We start from the raw sequence: 22026 nt of genomic DNA on the forward strand, positions 1-22026 counted from the left end.
TTTTATTTGTCTTAAAATTGACAATAACTAGTCACTTTTAAATAATTAATTATTGTTTTTGGAAAAACAAATAAAACGATGTGTAAGAAAAGAAGTTACAATAAGATAATAAGAACATAAACTGCTTTAAATAACTAAGAAAAAAAGGCAAAAAACTAACAAACTGTTAATTAGGATGGTAATTAATTTCATCAGAAGAAAGCAGAAGTTCAAATATCAATTAACTTTAACGCTCCGACTTAACAAAAATAAGTCTCAATCCTAAAGTAGGTTGAAAATATTCTAATAATGCCATGCTAAATAACGTGTGCTATGGTGGGGATGGATGAATGAGGATGAGTCTTTTTTGAAATGCGGGAGATTGATAATACTCTTCCGGTCCTTAATATATGATCTAATTCTTCAATTGGTTTTGATCCGTAATATAAGACTCATTTCTCATATTTATCAATTTTCTCTAAATTACCCCTATGGATACTCCCTTAACCATAATCAAATAGAAGAAGGAAATTGGGTATTAAGAAAGACGATTATGGTGTTTTAAGAAAAATGTATTATTTTTCTTATAATTAACTAACTTACCTAACTTTCTTAATCTAATCAAATTAATTAAATAGGTCTTATATTAAAGACCGGAGGAATATAAATCTTGAAGCTACATAACAAGGTCAAAGCCTTGAATATATAGCAAGAATATACGAAGACACTTGTTTAATAAGAAAAAGATTGAACCAGCTTAATGATGATCGACTAATTGAAAATTGAACTGCCTGACAAATGACAATCCATATTAAATTGTTACAGTATTGGCTTATTATGACCATTGTCTCTTTCCCCGGATTCTCTCGCCTTCCCTCGCAAACTCACACTGTCACTCTCAAAATTGCAATTTGTGGGAAGCAAACGCGACAGCTTTGGTCTCTCTTCGCAGCATTCACGCTGACACAAACAATGACACAAAGTACTTCGCTTCACGTTCTTCTCCTTTGCCATCAGCGACATTCCATAAAGCTCATGAGAACCTGGGCTGTTGTTGTCTCCATAATCTCCAAAACTCTCAACTTGAACCACCTTGCGGTATGGCATTCTCTCAAATGGCTTCTGTGCACCTATTTCTTGTTGGGCTCCTTTTGTTTACTGGTGAAGCGATGGCAATGGGGGTCAGTGTCCTGAAAAATGAAGTGGCAATGGAAGAAGAGGAATTACTGGGACTGTTGCAAGTGATGGGTGCTCTTCTAGAGGACCCCGACTGGGTCCAAGAGCATCCACAACCTTGTACGGACACTCCATGGCCTGGTGTGAAATGCGAGGTTAGTGATGATGACCCGCAAGTATTTCACGTCACAGAGATCCACGTTGGTCCTGATATAGTATCTCCACCTTGTAAATCTTCTGCTTACCTATCTGTGTCGTTGCTGAAACTACCTTATTTGAAAACCCTTTCAATTTTCAATTGCTTTGTGTCTTCCCCAGTCACACTACCCGCTACACTTTTTAGATCTCTCTCTTCCTTGGAACACCTAGCTTTGCAATCTAACCCATCCCTCTCCGGAGAGTTGCCTCCAAGTTTGGGACAGGCTGCCAGACTTGGAGTCTTGAGTTTGTCCCAAAACAACCTACAGGGTCAAATCCCACCACAGATTGGTGGGTTGGTTTGTTTAGAGCAACTTGACCTCAGTTACAATAACTTAAGTGGTCCAATCCCTAAGGACATTGGTAATTTGAAGAGTATGACTATCTTGGACCTGAGTGGGAATGAGATTGAAGGGAACTTGCCTTCTTCTCTTGGGAAACTTCAAGATCTGCAGAAGATTGATTTGAATTCTAACAGGCTTACTGGTGAAGTACCTTCCGACTTGGGAAAACTCAAGAGGTTAGTATTGCTTGATCTGAGTCATAATTTTCTAAGCGGGCCTATTCCGGAGACGCTATCCAGTTTAGAGGTTTTAGAATATTTTGTCATTGATGGTAACCCCATAAAAGCAAGGATACCCTTGTTCATAGGCAACCTTAAAAACCTCAAATCAGTGAGTTTCTCAGGGTGTGGTTTGATTGGCCGCATACCCAATTGTTTTTCTACCCTGAAGAACCTAACTGCTCTCTCCTTAGATAACAATAGTCTCAGTGGACCGGTTCCTCCAAGTTTAGGATCACTCTTAAACTTGGATCAGCTAAATTTGAGCCACAACAAGCTGAGTGGAGTCATAGAACTTCCTGATGATTTCATTGAGAAGCTTGGCGAAAGGTTGGATATAAGAGGAAACAGTGAGCTATGCATAAGCCATCAGCCAAACAAGGAGAATCTCTCATCATACTTGGAAATCCCTGCTTGTTTAAGCTCAAAACCCGGAAATGGAAAATCCTTAACTGATGAACCTCCAGAGGACCCTGCAGAAATGAAGCCAACTCAGTATTCAAGCTTCTCATCATCATGGCTGCATCTAGAAGTCACGCTGTTCGCTTTAATTACTAATTTTGTCATCTACTCCTTTTTCTTCTTGTTGTAACCTTCAAAACTTAATATTTTTATGAAATGCTTGACTCAATCCATCTTTGGATACTGAATCTTTATCTCATTAAGATATATTCATAGGTCATTTTCTTGTCAGGCATCATCTGTGTATAAAGATTTTTTTTTGGGTCAGACTGTATATAAAGATATTTATCTGCTATATAGAGCACACTAAAAAGTATGACTTGATTATAAAATACACAACTTTTAGTAAGTCCTCCTAAGTCCTAATATTGGCCTCCAGCTGTGGCTGGGTTTTGAATTATCCACGAATAGTTTACAAACGAAGTGAAATCTTGCAAAATTGGCATAAAGATACAGTACTGTGATGGTTCATGGCTGGTTGCAAGGGGAATGATGAGATGGGATTAAAGTTTGGACTGTTGTGTTTGATTTTTGTGAGGTTAAGGAAAAAGCTGTCAAGTGTCCTTCTTTCCAAGTCTCAAGTAAAGTGTTGTCTCTGTCGAACTGGGAGGAGTGTGTTACTGTGTGGAGCAGCCTTTGGGAAGGAAGGGAAGGAGAAGCAGAAGTGTCGGTTCTGATATTTAAGAAGCAGGCACACATTATTGTTGCTTGCTCAATGAAAAAGATGCTCACTTTGAGGTTTTTTTCTGTTTTTTTTTGGACTGAGATGCTCACTTTGAGTTTGAGACACTGTTTGGGTGTGGAGAGGGACATAGAGAATCTTAAAGAACAGGTCCCAATTTTTACCTACTGTCTGCTACGCTTTATTGCATGAGCAGCCTGAAAACCAGGAGAAATAATTTAATAATGTGGTACCTCACAATTCAGAAGATTCCTATTTTGCTTGGACAAAATCTGTGTTTTGCTATTCATACCACTTTTGTTCTTCTTCTTCTTCTTCAAGTGAAAAACTGTGTACTAAACTCAACAGAGTTACAAGAAACAACAAAAGAAAAACAACTTCTCAAAACATCCTACTGATGAAATTACAGATTTAAGAAGTGCTGGTATTTTGAAAAATTATAACGCATTTCTCTGCTCCAACACATTAATTCTCCTTCCTTGCCTTCTAAAACCCTTCTTCTCCTAGCTGATGACCTCATAAACTATTCTTCTAAGTAAAAAGTCACCCCCGCAAATTCAACAATCCCACTTGTGACGAGGTATTAGTACATATGCCTCTAAATTAAAAAAAAAAAAAATCCTCTCATTACTTCTCCATCCTCTTCAAGGCCTCTTTGATCTTTCTCTTCTTACCCAAACTCACTTGTCATCTCTGACTCAATAAACAATTATAGCCGTTACTCTTTTTGTCTCCTCCTACAACTTCAAACTAGCAATTGGTTGGAAACGTTTTCTTTCTTTGTTTTTTTTTTTTAACCTGAAATAGTATTTAATTTCCGGTTTTCAATGTTTTTAAAATGTATATTTCTTCTTTCAAGACTTGTATTTTTATTAATTAATTTGAAATCTAAAATATTTTCTTTTAATCTTTTAAACATTTATTTTCGGTCATTTGAATTTGAGCTAAAGAAATAGTTAAATCTAAAGTATCAGGACTTCTGGACCGGAGCCCCGATGGGCCCACCTTTATCCTGGGCTCGGCCCACCCTTTTTCTAGTTCAATGGCCACGATTTCCGCATTGGGGTTCATATGTCATGTTGAGGTGCCCGACCCATACTTTGCTTCCTTTTGTATTTTTTAATGTCCTCGGAAGGAAGAATGAAACGACACCGTTACGGAGGTCAGCGGACCGCGATCTGAATCCCCCAAGCGGATTCACAGCATGAACACTGCGGTTCCCACTCGCAGTTGAAGAAAGAAAGCGAAGCAGAAGAAAGGGGAAGATGAGCGAGACAGAGACGAGGCCCGTCCCAAGGAGAGAGAGTCCATGGGGAGTTTCAGAAGGAAACCATCGTCAACCTAAGGCTCACCGATGCAACGACCGAGCTGAGGATGTCGTTCAGGTACGATTTACAAAACCCTTTCTCCATGCTTCACGTTCTTTCTTTATTCGATTGATTCAGTGCTTTTATATCGCTAATGATACAATTGGGATTTGCATTTTCCTTTTAATTTTCAAGTTTACTGGATTTGCTTTTTACTGATTTTTGGTTTTGGGGACGTTATGTTTTAATGTCTCATCACTAGCTCTCGCATTTACATTTGAGTGAATTTCACATAGCAGATTATGGGAAACGAACGAATAGTTTCCGCTGGGCTGATGGTGTTCTTATTGATCTTTGTCTCTCGCAATAGTCCTTGTAAACTATGCAACGAAATTTTTGTTTTGGGGCTTGATTGACTTATTTTGCAGTCTGCATTTTCGCAATGAGATGATGATAGATCCTGTGTCCACAAGGTCTATGGGAGAGAAGGGGGCAGGAAGGGAATGCCTCCCTTTCCCCTTACCCAAATAGATCATTAGATGTGCATTTGCAGTGAAATAGAGCAGAGACCAAAACATGATAGAGTGAAGATGGTAAACAGCTTGCTTGGGAAAGAAACAAAAAGAATTCACATATGGGATTCAAAATTAGTGTCAGATGCATTTGACTTTGGTTAGCTACTTAGCCAGGGCTTATACCTCCTAATAAATCCTAGTTAATCTTTAAGGCCACGCTCCTGGCATTGGTTTGGTGCGTATAGAATTTTACTCCTGGATTGCTCCCTAGATAAAATTATGGCGGGTTAATTAAGAGAAAAATCATCCCCATCTGAAATCCGAACTGATCCCTTTGGATGTAGTTTTGATTAATTTTTTCTCTTGGCTTGAAGTATGTGTCAATTTCTGCATGTTCTCTTTGATTTTACAAGTTTTCTCATATCTTCTTTATTTGTTTTACGCAACCTCCTTATTGCCATGTGAGTTTCAAGCCTAAGACAGAGCTCATTTCATTTGCTTATTCGTTAGGCTTGCTTTGAGGGAAACCCATTCAAGACAGTTCCCGGACCTTTCAAGCTCTTCTGGCGGTGCATGCGCTCAAAACCTGGGTAAGATCCCCCCCCCCCCAGACAAATATAACCTTTAGCACATCCTTTTGTGCTATACTATTGACTTTGTAAATTACCTGAACATTCAAATCACAGAAACCTATCACTAGTGATATGTAACGTGTGCTTGTGTTATATAGTATGTGCCATCTGCTAATTGCTCAATTAATAGTAACTAGAAGTCTAGAACTCTTGAAACTTGCAGTGCTAGCTTGAAGGGCTGAGACTGCCCTTCACATTTCAATTCATATTTACGTTTCTTGTCTTTGCCATGAAGTTTTTCCATTTACATCATGTTTTTCGCTTTATGGCACTGCTTATGACATGTTTGGCAATTGCAGGGAAGAACCAACAGAGCCTTATACTTATTTGCAGTTGGATCCTCCAAAGAGAGAGGTGAAACTTGAGTAGTGAAGCTTCTACAAAGGCCTTAAGAACAAGTTCGGCCGTGAGTTTCTTATGAGATCCATAAATTTCAACTGCTGCTTGATTGTGGATGAAAATTCAAGTAGTTCGGGCATCAGTGAAGCTACTGGTTTTTTTTTTTTTTTTTTCATTTTTGACTGCAAAAATGTCGTATAATTAGGTTTTTTTTGGGGGGGGGGGGGCATCAGTTTTTACACCTCTCCTATTTTCTTGAATACAAACTAGACACCCTGTGCCTATTTGTTCTACTGCTGGAACTTGCTTTCCCAATAAAACTTGCCAATGATAATCTAATGAAAAATCTTTGATGGTACCGGTTTTATTTCGAGTTCATTTCATTGGATGTCATATATTGCAAGCCTCATATTTTTCCCAAATTAAAAGCCCTGAACTACATAAATCCTATGGCTCACCCTCACCCAGTGCATCTCATGACTACATGTAAGCTGCAGAGTTGAGTGAAGTAGTTCTTCCTAACTTTGGCAATAATACTAGGAAAATCCCATTCAATGACTTGTTCAAAACTCAAATATATCTCAACACCCAATTATATGCCCCATTTCTAGTTTCATTCTGATCGGGATATTTAGATTTCCAATATGTTCAAGGCCACAAGGGCCATATCCGAGGAGCCATTCCTCTCAGGCCATGATAGTCTTGGCCAGTACTGGAAAGTGGAAACCCCACATTTATGTTATCAAAAAGACAAAAAGGTCATAGATACGCACGGAATGGGGATGTGCCAACCGCCCAAATGGTGCGACAATGATGAAGCCAAGTCACTCCTCCATCCAGTCCTAATTATAAATTAGAGCTATTGTGGTGTAAACTGTTATTTCATTAAAAAAAAAAAGTATATATATTAAATAGGAGTAAAATTTTAAAAAAATAAATTTTAAAACAAGGTTAATGAAATTTTTTTTAATTTTAATAAAACATACTGTAAATGACTTATAAATAAAATTATAAGAATGTGCACAAGTAGTATTTTTTGGACTTGATACTCCTCCGGTCCTTAATATAAGACCCATTTAACTAATTTGATTATATTAATGATGTTAGTTAAGTTAGTTAATTATAAGAAATGTCACATGTTTTTCTTAAAATATCATAATCATCTTTCTTAATACCTAATCTTCTTCTACTACTTGATTATGGTTGAGGGAGTCTCTATAGGGGTAATTTAGAGAAAATTGATAAATATGAGAAATGGGTCTTACATTTAGGACTAAAACTAACTCAACAATTAGGTCTTATATTAAAGACCGGAGGAATAACTTGTAATCAATTATAGGAAAGTGACTCACATGTATGTTCTCATACAGATTAATTAAATATCATCAATAGTTGATTTGTGACATTCAATTCTGGCTCAAATTAAAATCCATTTCAATTTTAGTAAAATATTTCTTATTTTTATATCATGTTATCCTTCATTCATTAAAATAATAATATTAATAGGTGGAATTAAAGTTTGACGATATTTTATAATAGGTTAAAGTATACATTTAGTCCTTTAACTTTATATAAGATTTTAATTTGGTCTTTTAACTTTAAAAAGTATATTTTTAGTCATTTAACCCTGATTTTTAAAAAAAAATGATGATATTAAGATCTTAAATGTTAATAAAATATTTTCAAATGCTAACATATTAAGTTTAATTTTCAAAAAATTCATGATTATTACAAAAAATCATCATTGAAGCCTAATAATTTTACAGTTAAACATATTAAGATCTTAAATGCATGTTTTTTAAAGTTTATTATTTTCACCTTGAGATTCAACTTCTTCTTGCATGTGAGTCTTAATCTTCGAGAACTTAAGACTCCCAGCCACCCTAACAAGATGAATTTCAGTACTTCTCAAAAAGTAAAACTTTTCCTCCCCACTTACTCTTAATCAAAGCGGCTTTTCAACCGTAATTTTTTATTTTCTATTCCCCAGAACCAAACACAAACATTTATTTGACCAGCCAAACATGATATTTTGATATCATATATACTTTAATTTTGATTTTATCTTTTATGTATATACGTCACGTCGAAAACGGTTCACAATTTGTTATTAGAAAATATGTAACATGTGGAAATGTCCTATTTATGGGAGTCTGTCTTTAATTGCTGGAAGAAGAGCTGGTCAACAAAAAAAATTGCTGGAAGAAGTGAAAAATCAAGTTAAAGTCATTATGATTTTAGGTCTTATTAATTAATTCAATAAGTAGATGCATAGAATTATTCCCCCCCCCCCAATCCAACCATCACGTTTGACTATCCTTTTCATGCTGGTTTCACCACAAATTTCACTAAACTAGCAAAGTGACTCACATATATGTTCTCATACAGATTAATTAAATATCATCAATAGTTGATTTGTGACATTCAATTCTGGCTCAAATTAAAATCCATTTCAATTTTAGTAAAATATTTCTTATTTTTATATCATGTTATCCTTCATTCATGAAAATAATAATATTAATAGGTGGAATTAAAATTTGACGATATTTTATAATAGGTTAAAGTATACATTTAGTCCTTTAACTTTATATAAGATTTTAATTTGGTCTTTTAACCCTTTTTTTTTTTAAAAAAAATGATGATACTAAGATCTTAAATGTTAATAAAATATTCTCAAATGCTAACATATTAACTTTAATTTTCAAAAAATTCATGATTATTACAAAAAATCATCACTGAAGCCTAATGATTTTAGAGTTAAACATATTGAGATCTTAAATGCATGTTTTTTAAAATTAAAGGACTAAATTGAAACCTTGTACAAAGTTAAAGGATTAGATGTATACTTTAGCCTTTAAAATAAAGATGTCTTCTGTTATTATTGGATCTTGTTGTAATTTAGGTTATTTAGTAGTTTTATCAACATGTGTACATGAATTTAAATTGTAATTATTTATAACACATAAATGCATAAGTTATACGAGTAGATTGCTTAACAAAAATATAATTAATCTCTCGTTTCATGTGTGGTTAAAAGAGCTGAGAAGTATATCACCTGATTTTTTTTTTCAATAAAAAAAAAGGTATATCACCTGATATATATATGTATATATATATGTGCAAATTTATTGATGATATATTAATGGTGGCGGGGTGGTTGAATCACATGTTTTTCGAGTGTGTTTCGATCATTTTTAAAAGTAGACGAAATTTAATTCATCAATTGATAATGATTGGTCATGTTGTTAATCAGACAAATCACTTGCAGGTCTATATGTCTTTGTGTGGCGCTAATCCAGGACCAGAAGATTCAATCAATTAGAGTGCCATTAAAATAATCACATATTTTACACGCACCATTATTCGATTCCCTCAACCCCTAATGGCAACATGTGTAGTGTAGACAAGACTTTTAGATTCTTAATTTTATAACCTTAATATACTTTCATTCAATTCAAATGAGGATTTAAGTACATTTTAAAATATTACTCCCTCCGTTCCTTATTATAAGAGACATTTGATGCTTATACCATGTTCCTAAATATAAGAGACACTTAAAAGTTGTCTCTACTTTTTTATGTTGATTTCCTATTTTACCCATATTTATTGTCTCCAACTCACACTCTCTCTCCTTCCCACTTCTCTTTCTTTTAAGAATTTACTATTGTTCTCTCTCATGCTCTCTCTCCTTATTAATGAGGGCATTTTTGGAAAAAAAATTATACTTTTTACACATTAATTGTTCTTAACTAATTTTAACTGTTTTTTTTATCAACGTAATTCGATTATTCATCTCTTATAATAAGGAACGGAGGGAGTAATAATATTAATAATGAGAGTTTGTTATAGAATAGCACATACTTTTCTAGTCCTATTTATATACAAGGCAGTGAGAGAAGACATTTTTTGTTCTATTTATAGGATACTGAAAGAAACTTTTTTACATGGATGTATAATTTTACTCTTTATTTATTATTATATTGATTTTATTTATACGAGGTATGATATATATTAAATAGGGATAAAGTTGAAAGGTTGTTAAATTTTAAATAAGAGTTAATAAAGTTTAAGGTTTTTCTTAGTATATGTGTACGAAACATGTTGGAAGTGACTTATAAATAAAATTAGAGGAGTAATATGAAGCTTACTATATACCAATATATGCAGGAAATATTTTATATATATTTTTTGCAGCACGTTAAAGAAACGTGATATTTTACTTTTTTTTTTAAAAAAAGGAAGAAAACTTTAATCGAGGATCCCTAATATATATATAGGCCAGTGAGAGAAGATCTTTTTTTGTTTTATTTATAGGGTACTGAAAGAAATATTTTTATATGGATGTATAATTTTACTCTTTATTTATTATTGTATTGATTTTGTTTATATAAGGTATGATGTATATTAAACAGGGATAAAGTTTAAAAGTTATTAAATTTTAAATAAGAGTTAATAAAATTTAAGGTTTTTCTTAGTATATGTGTGTGAAACATGTTGGAAGTGACTTATAAATAAAATTAGAGGAGTAATATGAAGCTTATTATATACCCATATATGCAGGAAAATATATATTTTTTTTTTTGCAGCACGTGAAAAAAAACGTGATATTTATATTTTTTTTTAAGAAAAAGGAGAAAACTTTAATCGAGGATCCCTAATCCCAGTCCAAAGCAATGCATATATTCATAGTTTATGTAGATCAAAACGTGCTTTAATTTAACTGTTAATTACAAGAATAAAGAGAGAAAAAGGACAGGAATAAAGCAGGAAGAAAAAGGTGATAATAAGCTAGATCGATGGTAGTGTCCAGAAAACTGTCTATATATATATATATATATATATATATATATAAAATACAAAAAAACAAAGAGAGAATCTATTAATGAATAAAGGAAGAAAAAGCCAAAGTGAGAGTGACAATTGGCTGGTGAAGAAGTACTACGTGATTCATAATTAATATATATACAAAGCCATTAATATATATATGTATATATATAAACGTGATAGAAGGATTTAATTAATTAAGGATGGTAAGGGGATGATTCGTGGATACGATCCTTTCGCTTCTGAAGGAAACGTTGGAGAGATCTCTTCATGGAAAGTGCAGTGTTAGGGCTACACATCTGACTTGCAGAGATTGAAGATGATGAGGGAAGTGATAATGATCTCTTCATTTTCTCCTCCATTTCTTACTCGCCTCCTTCATTATCCACCTCGCCTGCATTATTATTCATGTTATAATTATCCTTTAATAATAATATAATAATCTAAAATTATGATTACACTAGTAATAAAAAGAATAGAATTAAAACACCCTAAACTAATTAGACCCTACTTTCATCATGAAGTTCCTAGCGGTTTATTTCTAAGGTATGGTTGCTTCTTTATAATATTTTAGGGATAAAAATATTTATCTCTGATTTGTTAACAGTTAATAATGTTACTATTATCCATTATCAGTCAAATAATAAGAAGATTGTAATGACAGTTCTTGACAGTAGTTGATGATGATGAGCAACCTAGGACCACCGAATATTTTAGAACAGCTTGTGCTCCTCATGAATTGAACAGTCTGCGTGCGGATTTCAATTGTCATATATGAAGTTTCCTTCCTTTGAAACTTTCTCTACTCTAACCCTCACATCAAAATCAAAAATATCTGCATATATATATATATATGTATATGTTATATATACATACACACCCCCACCTACCTTCACAATTCATTTTCAACCTCTCCTGGATGGATCAACTCATTCACGTTCCCCCCCTCTCTCTCTCTCTCTCTCTCTATATATATATATATATATATTCTAATAACAGTCAAAAGCAAATCTCTCCGAATCTAATCCTCAACAATCAACGGCACCTCTTTTTATCCAAATTTTAATTGAAAGAGGAATTAGTCAATATAACCATGCGGAATTACATTCAAGTCCACGAAAAAAAATAATTACTAAAAGGTCCCAATAACAATCTAACAGCTTATAATGATAAATCCTATAATAAAAATGACAATCTTTGAACTTGTTTTTCAATTGTTTTTCTAATTTTTTTACTTGAGACCTCATTATAATTCTTTCTGTAATCATGTTCAGATATGAACTATATATATATTGGAAAGAAATTAAAGGAGACACAGACCTGAACGTCGGTGACATCAGAAGCGCAGACCTTGCCATCATAGAAAATTGTGAGCTTCTGTTGCTGCCCTTCATCCTCTGCACTCATCATCATCTCACTGCTCTCATTATTATTATTGCCTTCTCCTCCCATGATTCTTCATCCATTATATTCAAACAAATTAAAAAAAATGATTCATTTTTAAAAATATCAGTTCATTAATATGTAAAGCGGGCAATATAATTGACAACAACAACAAAAAATTATTTATTTGCTGCATATTATAGTAAATCATCAGTAAGAGAATAGGTTGGGTATTAGATGATGATCTTACATGGGGTGATTGTAGCCGGCATCGTCCTGAGAAGGGAAGAGACGAAGTTCCAAGTTGCAGTTTCTCCTCATCGATCTTCGAAAACGATGTCGTCCTGGGGATGTCAAGAGGAAGAAGAAGGAGTGATAATGGAGGGGGAAAAATACTGGAGACGGATGAAATGAGAGTAGTGATACATAAAAGAAGAGAGAGAGAATGAAGAGAGAGAACAAAAGGAGGGGGTTTAGGGAAAAGTGGAAAAGTACCTGGAAACACGCAAGGCACAGAGTCACAGAATAAATAAACAAGGGTTAAACGGTGGGGGGTGTTTGGTTTCGACTTTGGAGGGACACCAGATGTGTGTTTGTTGTCGTGTTTTTTAAGGTTGGATATTAATTTGGAGCACGTGTTGCACGTTGTTTTATTAAAAATTGGAAGTCTCATGAGACGGCATGACGGTGACGTGCTTGCGTTGTGCTGCGTGCTGCCGGCACCGCCGCACCTTCTCACTCTACCTCCCCCTTTCTTTTTTTCCAAATTTCCACTCTTCACTTTAGGTATAGAATTATCTTCGATAAGAAAATATTTATTATAAAATATAATTAATTCAATTGCATAAATTAAAATTAAAATATGTAAAAAAATATACATTTCTAAATATAGAGGGAATTAGAGGTTAAATTTAATTTTTTGGTACGAGATTTTAGTTGAAGAGCCTTGGAACAACTGGTTAAATGTCTCCATGTGGTTAAAAAAGTCATGAGTTTTAATCTGTCCTTCTTCATATCTTGAGTGGGTTGGAGTTTGAATTCTTTTTACATCTGTCTATCCTCTTTATAAAATCTTAATTCATTGTATCTCTCATAATTACTATTTTTCGTCAAACAAGACCTATTGTAATACTCTAATTTTTCCCACAACTCACGCAATATTTACTATAATTAATTTAATTTAATTTTTTAATATATTCAAATTAATCAAATAATTTTTATATTAATAATTGGAAGAAATACTTTATTTTCTCAAGATACTCTGATTTATAAAGTGAGAGGGAGTAAATAACAATTAATACAGTGATATATCATACGATTAACACAAGAACATTGGAAAAAAGCCATTGATTATAATTGTAGACATACTTTAAATTTGTTTTATAAAAAGACCAGACAATATTCAAAAACTATTTCTTTTACGTAGACATGGTGGGGATTTTATATTCCAAATTAAAATATCGTGACACTCCTTGTCAATAATTCCTTCATTTTAATTAATTAATTGATGATTGATTATTGTTTATGGCTTTATGTGTCGGCTTGTTCTTTTTTTTAACCCACTAATTCGGTTTTGGTTGGTGGTAGGATATCATTTCCAAACTATATTTTGCTTACTTTTTCTCAGTTCAAGTCTGCGTGCGTCGTTCTTTCTTTCCTTCTCTTTCTCTGTCTCTTTGTTTTCAAGTTTATGGCCTTAATTAATTAATTAATTCCTTCTTTGGTTTTGTTAGGCAAAAGGAAACAGAATTGGGTTGCGATTTTCTATTCTTTATCTTACTTCAAATCTCATGACTTGTACCTAAATGATTTAAAATGATCATGCAGCTTTTCTATTCACCAAACCATTTAACTAAATTATAACTAAGATATTGTGCTCAATTTGATTACTTAATAGTAAAATTTAAAAAAAAAAATCTGTAACAACCCCTTTGGTCGTATTTATAAGGCAAGAGAGAAGGGTTCTTCTTGATCCTATTTATAAGTCACTTTATTAAATTTTTAGTATGAATGTACTATTTTGTCATTCATTTATTATAGTGTCAATAGTTATTCTTTTGAAATGTGCATATATTAAATGGGAGTCAAGTTGAAAAATTATTATATTTTAATGAAAAGTTAATGCAGTTTAAGATTTTTCTGGTCTGTGTGAAACATAGAACCAGAAAGCATATCATTAATATATGGGCTTTTTTGGTTGGAATTGTTGTTTCAGTTATTCTACATAGATCCTAATTATAAAAACTCGTTTGTACACTATAAATAGATTTTATAATTAGGACCGGAGATAGTATAGCATTGCAGCTGTTTATAACGTGCCAATATAGCTTCATATGAAAAAACGAAATTAAGAGTATTTTTACTCACAAAGTATTATAAAGGAGTTGCCTAAGCATATTCAGAAGTTTTTTTTTTTTAAAGCTTAATAACACTGTAGGCGAGTAAAAAACGGGGCACGCCACTCTATTCCAATGGCCAAATATTTTAGCGACATTAAGTCACACTTATTAAAATTAAATAATTGATTTAGTTTTCTTATCTATGAAATTAATTAAATAACTTTTATATTAGAAAAGGACAGAGTATTTCATAAAAAACAAAAAAAAACGTAGGAGGAGTAATCCTGAGGGATAAAGAAGGGTTTGGCTATTGCATTTCGGTGGGGTTCACCTAATTTTCGTGATGGTGTTTGTGTTTCTACATGTGCTTGATATAGAGTAGCACTTTAATCAGTTGAAGTCTTTATAATAATAATATCCGACAAATGCTTTTATTTAGCACGTGTTTTTTTGATGCGATGTTACCAAAGCTTCCACGTGTCACCATGTCCTCCACATCACGTGACCCTACCGCTGTAGTAAAGCCACCTCTTTTCTCCGTGATATTTCCTCATTTTCACTCCTCCTTAATCAATCACCTTCTTCACAAATCTGTTAGGGAGAATAAAAATTTTAAATAATTTATTTGATTTTATAAACTTCAACTTTATCTTAGTATTTAATTTTTTTAATTTTATCTTTAATTATTTATTCTAATTTTTTATTATAATCTTTCTTATCATATTTTCCCGCACATTTTTTCACTTATTTTAAAGATACTTTCAACATGTTTATTGAATCAAACTAATTTTAACTAATTATTATCTGTGATTTAATTATTCGAAGCTAGATCCGAGACAGTATATCAGATTTTTGATGTAGGTTTCTGTTATAGAAAGCAACCCACTCATTATGCATTAAACACACTTTGGTTCCCTGTCCAACCTCAATTATGAAACTTAACATAACAATAAACATTATAATCTCAATTATATATATACCACCCTATTCTCTTATTTATATGTCATTTGTGAAAAGAGTTTTTGTTCATAAATATCAGTCGCTTATAAAGTAATTAATGGGATTTTTTTTGTTAATTTTACCCTTGTTGACTTCATAAATATGAGAGAGAGATAAATTAAATGGATGAGAGGAAAATATAAAACATATTTTAATACATTTTATTTAATAGGGACAAATATAACAAGTTACCAATTTAATATATTTTTTTATTGATACTCCCTCCGTTCCTTATTATAAGAGATGAATAACCGATTATTACGTTGATAAAAAATAGTTAATATTAGTTAAGAACAATCAATGTGCAAAAAGCATTTTTTTTCCAAAAATACCCTTATTAATAAGGAAGAGAGCATGAGAGAGAACAATTAAATTATTAAAAGAAAGAGAAGTGGGAGGGAGAGAGAGTATGAGTTAGAAACAATAAATATGGGTAAAATAGGAAGTCAACACCAAAAAGTAGAAACAACTTTTAGTGTCTCTTATATAGGAACATGCCATAAGCATCAAATGTCTCTTATAATAAGGAAGGAGGGAGTATAAATATTTATAATAAATAGGAAAATAGTGGTGGGTATGTATACACATTCACTTCTTGCTCCTTCAGAAGAGGCTTGTTGCCACTTCGTCGTCTCGAATATTTGACTCCTTATTTATCCTGCTAAAAAACTGCCACCAATTAATTTAAGCAACATTATATTAATATTCACAATTCGGATAATTAATTTCGATAAAAAAAATTGAGTAAAGAATGAATTTTAAAGTTGGGTTTGTGGCCCAGAATTCTGATGAAGTGGGCTTCACATTTTTAACAGCCGTCATCGGCCTTTGCGACGAGTTATCCTCCTTTATCGTTTTTTTTTGGGCCCATTAATAAAGTGACAAGGAATACTCCCTTGGTTCTATTGGGCACAACGTCCTGATTATGATATATAAATGGTGATATATCAGAATTAGTTCATTGCAGAAATAAAGTGGCTGAGGCAAATACTGACGATTTTGTCGGGATATCAAATATGAGTAAACTTGGAGCTGATTACGATGTAAGCCGAAACAAAACTCTTTTAAGATACTTATCTCATACTACCTTCGATTCTAATTATAAGAGCTAGTTGACTAATTTGAAGGGATTAAGAAAAGAAGTTAAGTTAGTTATTTGTAATAAATATGTGTTGTCTTTCCTAACATATCCTTGCTAATCAAATATATTGGTTAGAACTACCATTGTTATAAAGGACTACTTTGGGAGAAAAAAAAAACATAAATATGAGAGATAAGGCGGACTGGGGTCTTATATTTAGGATCAAAATAAAAGTTAACAAAGTCTTATATTAAGAACCGGAGGTAGTATATCGTATAAATTCCGATTAAAAACTTGCTTTTGAAAGCTTCATTCACCACTCCAAACAAGTAGAGAAGTCCCAAAATTGAGCTGAAGAAAAAGCATACAAGTAGGAAAGACGACCCATATGCTTTATTAACGTTTTGAGAGCTCATTTCTACACATTTTTTTTACACCTACTTCTAATTCCTCTTATATTTATCATCTTCTACTGTGATATTTCAGCTTTGGAGGTTTTCTTATGTAGATTTTAGATTTAGATTTTATATACTAGAGCCGTAATTTTTATTTACTATGAATATGTGTTTGTGCGCTAAACTCGGAAGGAATTTTTGAACGAGATGTATTATAATATTAATAAATCAAAAGATTGAATTGTGATTTTTGCGTTTCATTCCTTTATTAGTTAAGCTGTTATTTTTCCGTCTTGCTTGACTTTGCATTTTCAATTTGCTTTTCATCACAAAATAGGACCAAAAGATAGACCACGTGGCTGTGAGTTGGCTAATTGTTTGCTTGGCACTTATTTCTTCTTTGATTAGTTTGCTGCTACATAACCATTGTCCATAGACGCTATAACTTCCCCCCTTCTTCCAAGGTCTGTTTGATAGTTGTCAGAAAGTTTGACAATCACATTATTTTTGCAGAATGTAAGGAGAAATCAACAGCCATCTAATGTGCAATTTCAACTTATAGCTTAGCTTTAAGGCATTTCGTGAATGGTAAGTTTGTTACATTAACAGTTATTGAAGATTGGTATTTGTAGTTATGGCAAATGACGTGGATGATGAAAAAGTGGAGATTGAGGAAGAGAAGCAAATTGCATATGGGAAATTAGAATGTTTTAATTAATGTATGTAGAGAGAGTGCAGCACAATGAAATGAGACTATGATTGCATAAGATTTTCTTAGTTGATTTGTAAAATGTGGATGCTTTTTAATTTTTCTATCCCCAGTTTGTTCAGTGTAGGCACACCGTTCCATGAGATCTGCAGAATTTTCACGTCTATCACCTGAATGGTAAGAATTGACATGCATGCCTTCATTAATGAATGTTGCTTTACATTAGACAAATTATATTGTTCTTGTTTGCCTTGTTATCCTCTCATCATACTCTGGTTTCTCTTCCAGTAATTTTTCTTCTTTTATTTAAAAATTTCTTTAGAAAATTAATTGAACTTCATGAGTGTGTTTGACTAGATTCTGCTTTGGTAGGGAATTTTCGTGACTTCTGCACCAATTCTAATTTCTTATTTCCTTTGTTTGAAAATTCCTTTGTGTCATGCTTGATTCCCTGTTTGATCAAATTTTTCTGATTGCTTGCTTTCTTGTCATGTATGTACTTATATATTTTGGAGTAAGTTTTGGAGTCAAAGCCAATATCATTTTGAAATTGAAGAAAAAGAAAGTTGATATTGGAGCTAAATAAGTTTTATATTTATGTTTATAGGGTCTTGGAAGATAATCAGCTTGGAGGACCGCTTCATTAGAGTCTTGAAAAATTGAGCAACCTACGGAGATTGTGATTTATTCCTTGTTTTTTTTAGTAGTTTTCATTTGTGGTTTTTCAACCGAATAAAGCAACCTGTTAGCCGATTTCAATTTGTAGCTTCTAGGTGTTGTTTGTGATGTTAGCATTTTGTTCTCATCCCTTTGATATTGTCAGTTTGCTTTTATACCATGCTTTGTTGTTTTGTGTTGTTGTATTGCTTTGTCTATTAGTAATGCAAACAAGTTTTGTTGTATTGCTTTTCCAAGTATTTCACTCAACTAATTGTAATATATTTTATTTCTCATGCATCCAATTTATTTCTTTCAGGTAGATTGAGGCAACAGAAGCCAGATTTCTTTGGGCATTGCATTCATTACTTTTATATTGACAGCGATGGGTAAAGAGGAGGTTGGACTATGATGTTTGATCAAGAACAAATTTATAGAAATTTTTTGTTAATAGAATTTTAATTTAGAATTCAAAAAATTTGTAAGAGAATGCTCTTTTGTATAGGGAGTGCTCAAGTAATTGATATCTTTCAATTTGTATGATGTTTATGTATAATGTATTGGATTTTAAATTCTATAAATATAATTTTTATTTAATATTATTCTCTTGTTATTATTCAATAATTATATTGTATATCATAATAAATATTAATAGTAAAAGATAAATAGAAACAAATAGTTGAAAATAATTATATAGAATTAAATAAAGTCACTTTATTTGACACTTTTTTAACCTTATTTGACGGTTATTGGTGAATAACTGTCAAATAAGGTGATCTTATTTGACAGTTATGAGCAAAGAACTGTCAAATAATATCACATTATTTGACAGTTATTGACTAAGAACCGTCAAATATTCCTAGAATATTTGACAGTTCAGAACCGTCAAATTTTTTTTTTTTTTTGGTGACAAGAACCGTCAAATATTTGTTTTGTGAATATTTGGCGCCTTCTTATTTGACAGTTTCAAACCATCAAATATATATAAAAATAACCGTCAAGTATTCCTAATTTTGTAGTAGTGCCTGTTAGATAATTAATATCAGTAAACTCTTAAAATTTTGAAAAAATTACAAATAAAGACCGTGGAATTAGAAAAATTCCACACAGGGACCGGTTCACAAAAAATTATTGTCAAAACCCATATTAATGTTGTCACAGGTCCTAATTTGTGGATTTTTCTAATTTCACGGGCTTTATTTGTGATTTTTCTAAAAATTTTTTTTTGAAATTTCATTGCAGTACTCCAATGATAAAAAATTTTATAGTTGAAAAGACAAAAATACCTTTCTTTTATTTTGGGGTCGTGCATCCCTTAAATTTCTTACAAATCCAAATTTCGGTTGTGAATAGCCGAATTTGAATTGTTCATTTGCACCGAAACAATTGTATTTGGAAGTTATAAATTTCCTTATATTTTTTGTAAAACAATTACACCACAAGCACTCTTTCTAATAGAGGTAATCATACTCGAGACACTGTTAAGTACTAAATGTGAACACTTCTTGTAACGAGGATTCAAATATCGGTTCACGAGGTCTGTTATTATTATTGTTGTTGATGAGGATCCAAGACCATGATTTTCTTGATTCCGTAAGTTCATGCAGTCGTCATGCCGCTTGACAGAGAATAATTAATATGGAACGGTCGTCTCTGCTGTTGTTGATGATCTCTGTTCCTGGACATCCTTAAACACTCCCAAATACCAGGAGCCCCTTCCCGTCAACACGCTAGCTGTCTCTCACCTCACATAACTTTATGCTGCTTCCATCACACATTCACCGTCTCAATTCTGAATTCTCTTCTCTTTTCTTTTGGCATCAACTTTATTCATGTATTCAACACTTCCGCACTTCTCTTTATTGACTTTATTGCGTAAATATGTTTCATACGGCCGCTTCACTTCACCTCTGTTTTTGAAAGGATAAAGTTTGATCTTTTTCTTCGTTTTCCCCACCTTCTTGCTGCCTCTCATTTGTAATTTGAAGACCGTGATTATGTATTTTTAAATGAATATGATATTAATTAGATGGTTTTATAAAAATTTGTTTAATATCTACGTAAATTTTAAAATCTATGAGTTTGGAAGTTAAGAATAAAAGTAACATGGGAACAGATAGATAAATGATTTATTGATTGACTATAAGGTCCTGTTTGGTACGAAGCATTAAAAATGAGGGATTGAGATTGTGATTACAATTAAAAAAAATCATTAAAATAGTATTTAGCATGAGTAATTTTTTATTATATGGGATTAGACAAACCCATATGGTGGGATTGGGGAATACTACTTCCTCCCATAGTATTCTTCAATCCCACATATATGGATTTGGTTAATCCTATATAACCAGCAATCTCTCATATTAAACACTCTTTTAATAAATTTTCTGATTTGTAATCCCAATCTCAATCCCTCATTTTTCATGTTTCCTACCAAACGCAACCTAAATGAAATGAGTAGTCCTCAATTGAGATAATGAGGGGTAGCATAAAGTATGAAAAATAAATTACGCTCACCACAAATTTTATATCACTCCCTCCCATTTCTTTTATTATAAGCATCTCAAGAACTTATATATGTACTACCTCTGGTCCTTGATATAATATCTTGTTTGACTTTTATTTTAGTCCTGGATATAAGACCCCAATCCACTTTGTCTCTCATATTTATATATTTTTTTCCGAAAATAGTCCCTCTAATAATGATAGTTCTAACTAATAAACTTGATTAGTAAAGATATTTTTGGAAAGAAAACACCTATTTATGACAAATAACTAACTTAACTTATTTTTTTAATCTTATCAAATTAGTCAACTAGCTCTTATAATTAGGACTGGAGGTAGTATATATACAAATTTAGACAATTTTAGGTTGAAGATCATCTTAAGCTTACATTTGTTTATGTGTGGGATATAAAATTTCGGTGTATTAATGGAACAGTATCAGGTTGTAGAGAGAGAGGGAGTTCAATTTGCATGGAAGATGAAGGGAGAGATAGGGTACGTGGGCAGAGGATATGCATGCAGCTGTTTTGTATTACTTCAACGTTGGAAACGTAGCATTATCCTCACACCGCCACCTTGCTAGCTCCGAGCCACCAACACACAAAAGTGAGACCTTGATTTTTCCACACACAGTCTCTCTCTATAATATATATATATATATATATATATATAATGAAGCTCGAGTATGAGTAGATCATATATGTAGATTAGACGACGAATGAAATGAAAAGGAAGTTCACGCACCTAGACCTACTTAATGGCCACACATATAGATTATGTTGTGTATGTAATGTGTGCGGGTGTGTATATACGTATGTATGACCTCATGCATCATGCATTATATTATTCTTGCTTTCTCCAAGCCTTTTCACAATCTAAGCTACCGGAGGCGGGACATGGTTTTGTCTTGTGACATCACATGGTGTTAATAATATACTACCTCCGGTCCTTAATATAATACCCCGTTTGATTTTTATGTTGGTCCTAAATATAAGATCCCAATCTATTTTGTCTCTCATATTACTCAATTTTTTTTCAAGATAATCCTTCTAATATTATAGTTTTAACCAACATACTTGATTAGTAAGGATATTTTAGGAAAGACAACACATTTATTACAAATAACTAACTTAACTTCTTTTCTTAATTTCCTCAAATTAGTCTACGACTCTTATAATAAGAACCGGAGGTATATTATAATCCCCATATATATATGTAGAACAATTGTATATGATATAATAACAAAATGAAGATATGGAAGACTACTCTTAGCTCTAGCAAG

The 22026-nt window shown here is 32.5% G+C and overlaps 3 protein-coding genes across 3 annotated transcripts; 2 read left to right on the plus strand and 1 right to left on the minus strand.

The window, feature by feature from the left end:
* Positions 1 to 1148: 1148 nt before the first annotated feature.
* Positions 1149 to 2507, plus strand: LOC114747954 (receptor like protein 29-like). Its single transcript, XM_028936307.1, has one exon. It carries the CDS (start codon positions 1149 to 1151, stop codon positions 2505 to 2507), a length of 1359 nt encoding a protein of 452 aa, XP_028792140.1.
* A 1738-nt stretch (positions 2508 to 4245) lies between these two features.
* LOC114747957 (uncharacterized) lies at positions 4246 to 6219 on the plus strand. Its single transcript, XM_028936314.1, has 3 exons — positions 4246 to 4444; positions 5392 to 5471; positions 5813 to 6219. The coding sequence occupies exons 1-3, from the start codon at positions 4325 to 4327 to the stop codon at positions 5880 to 5882; spliced, it is 270 nt and encodes an 89-aa protein (XP_028792147.1). The 5' UTR covers positions 4246 to 4324; the 3' UTR covers positions 5883 to 6219.
* A 4673-nt stretch (positions 6220 to 10892) lies between these two features.
* Positions 10893 to 12380, minus strand: LOC114747953 (protein TIFY 5A-like). Its single transcript, XM_028936306.1, has 3 exons — positions 12310 to 12380; positions 11997 to 12132; positions 10893 to 11070 (listed from the first exon to the last, which is right to left on the minus strand). Exons 1-3 carry the CDS (start codon positions 12378 to 12380, stop codon positions 11023 to 11025), a joined length of 255 nt encoding a protein of 84 aa, XP_028792139.1. The 3' UTR covers positions 10893 to 11022.
* Between the last annotated feature and the right edge of the window lie 9646 nt (positions 12381 to 22026).

This window comes from Neltuma alba, unplaced genomic scaffold (genome assembly GCF_004799145.2).
Source record: "Neltuma alba isolate B1F8T4 unplaced genomic scaffold, ASM479914v2 tig00005519_pilon, whole genome shotgun sequence".
NCBI classification, from domain to species: Eukaryota; Viridiplantae; Streptophyta; class Magnoliopsida; order Fabales; family Fabaceae; genus Neltuma; species Neltuma alba.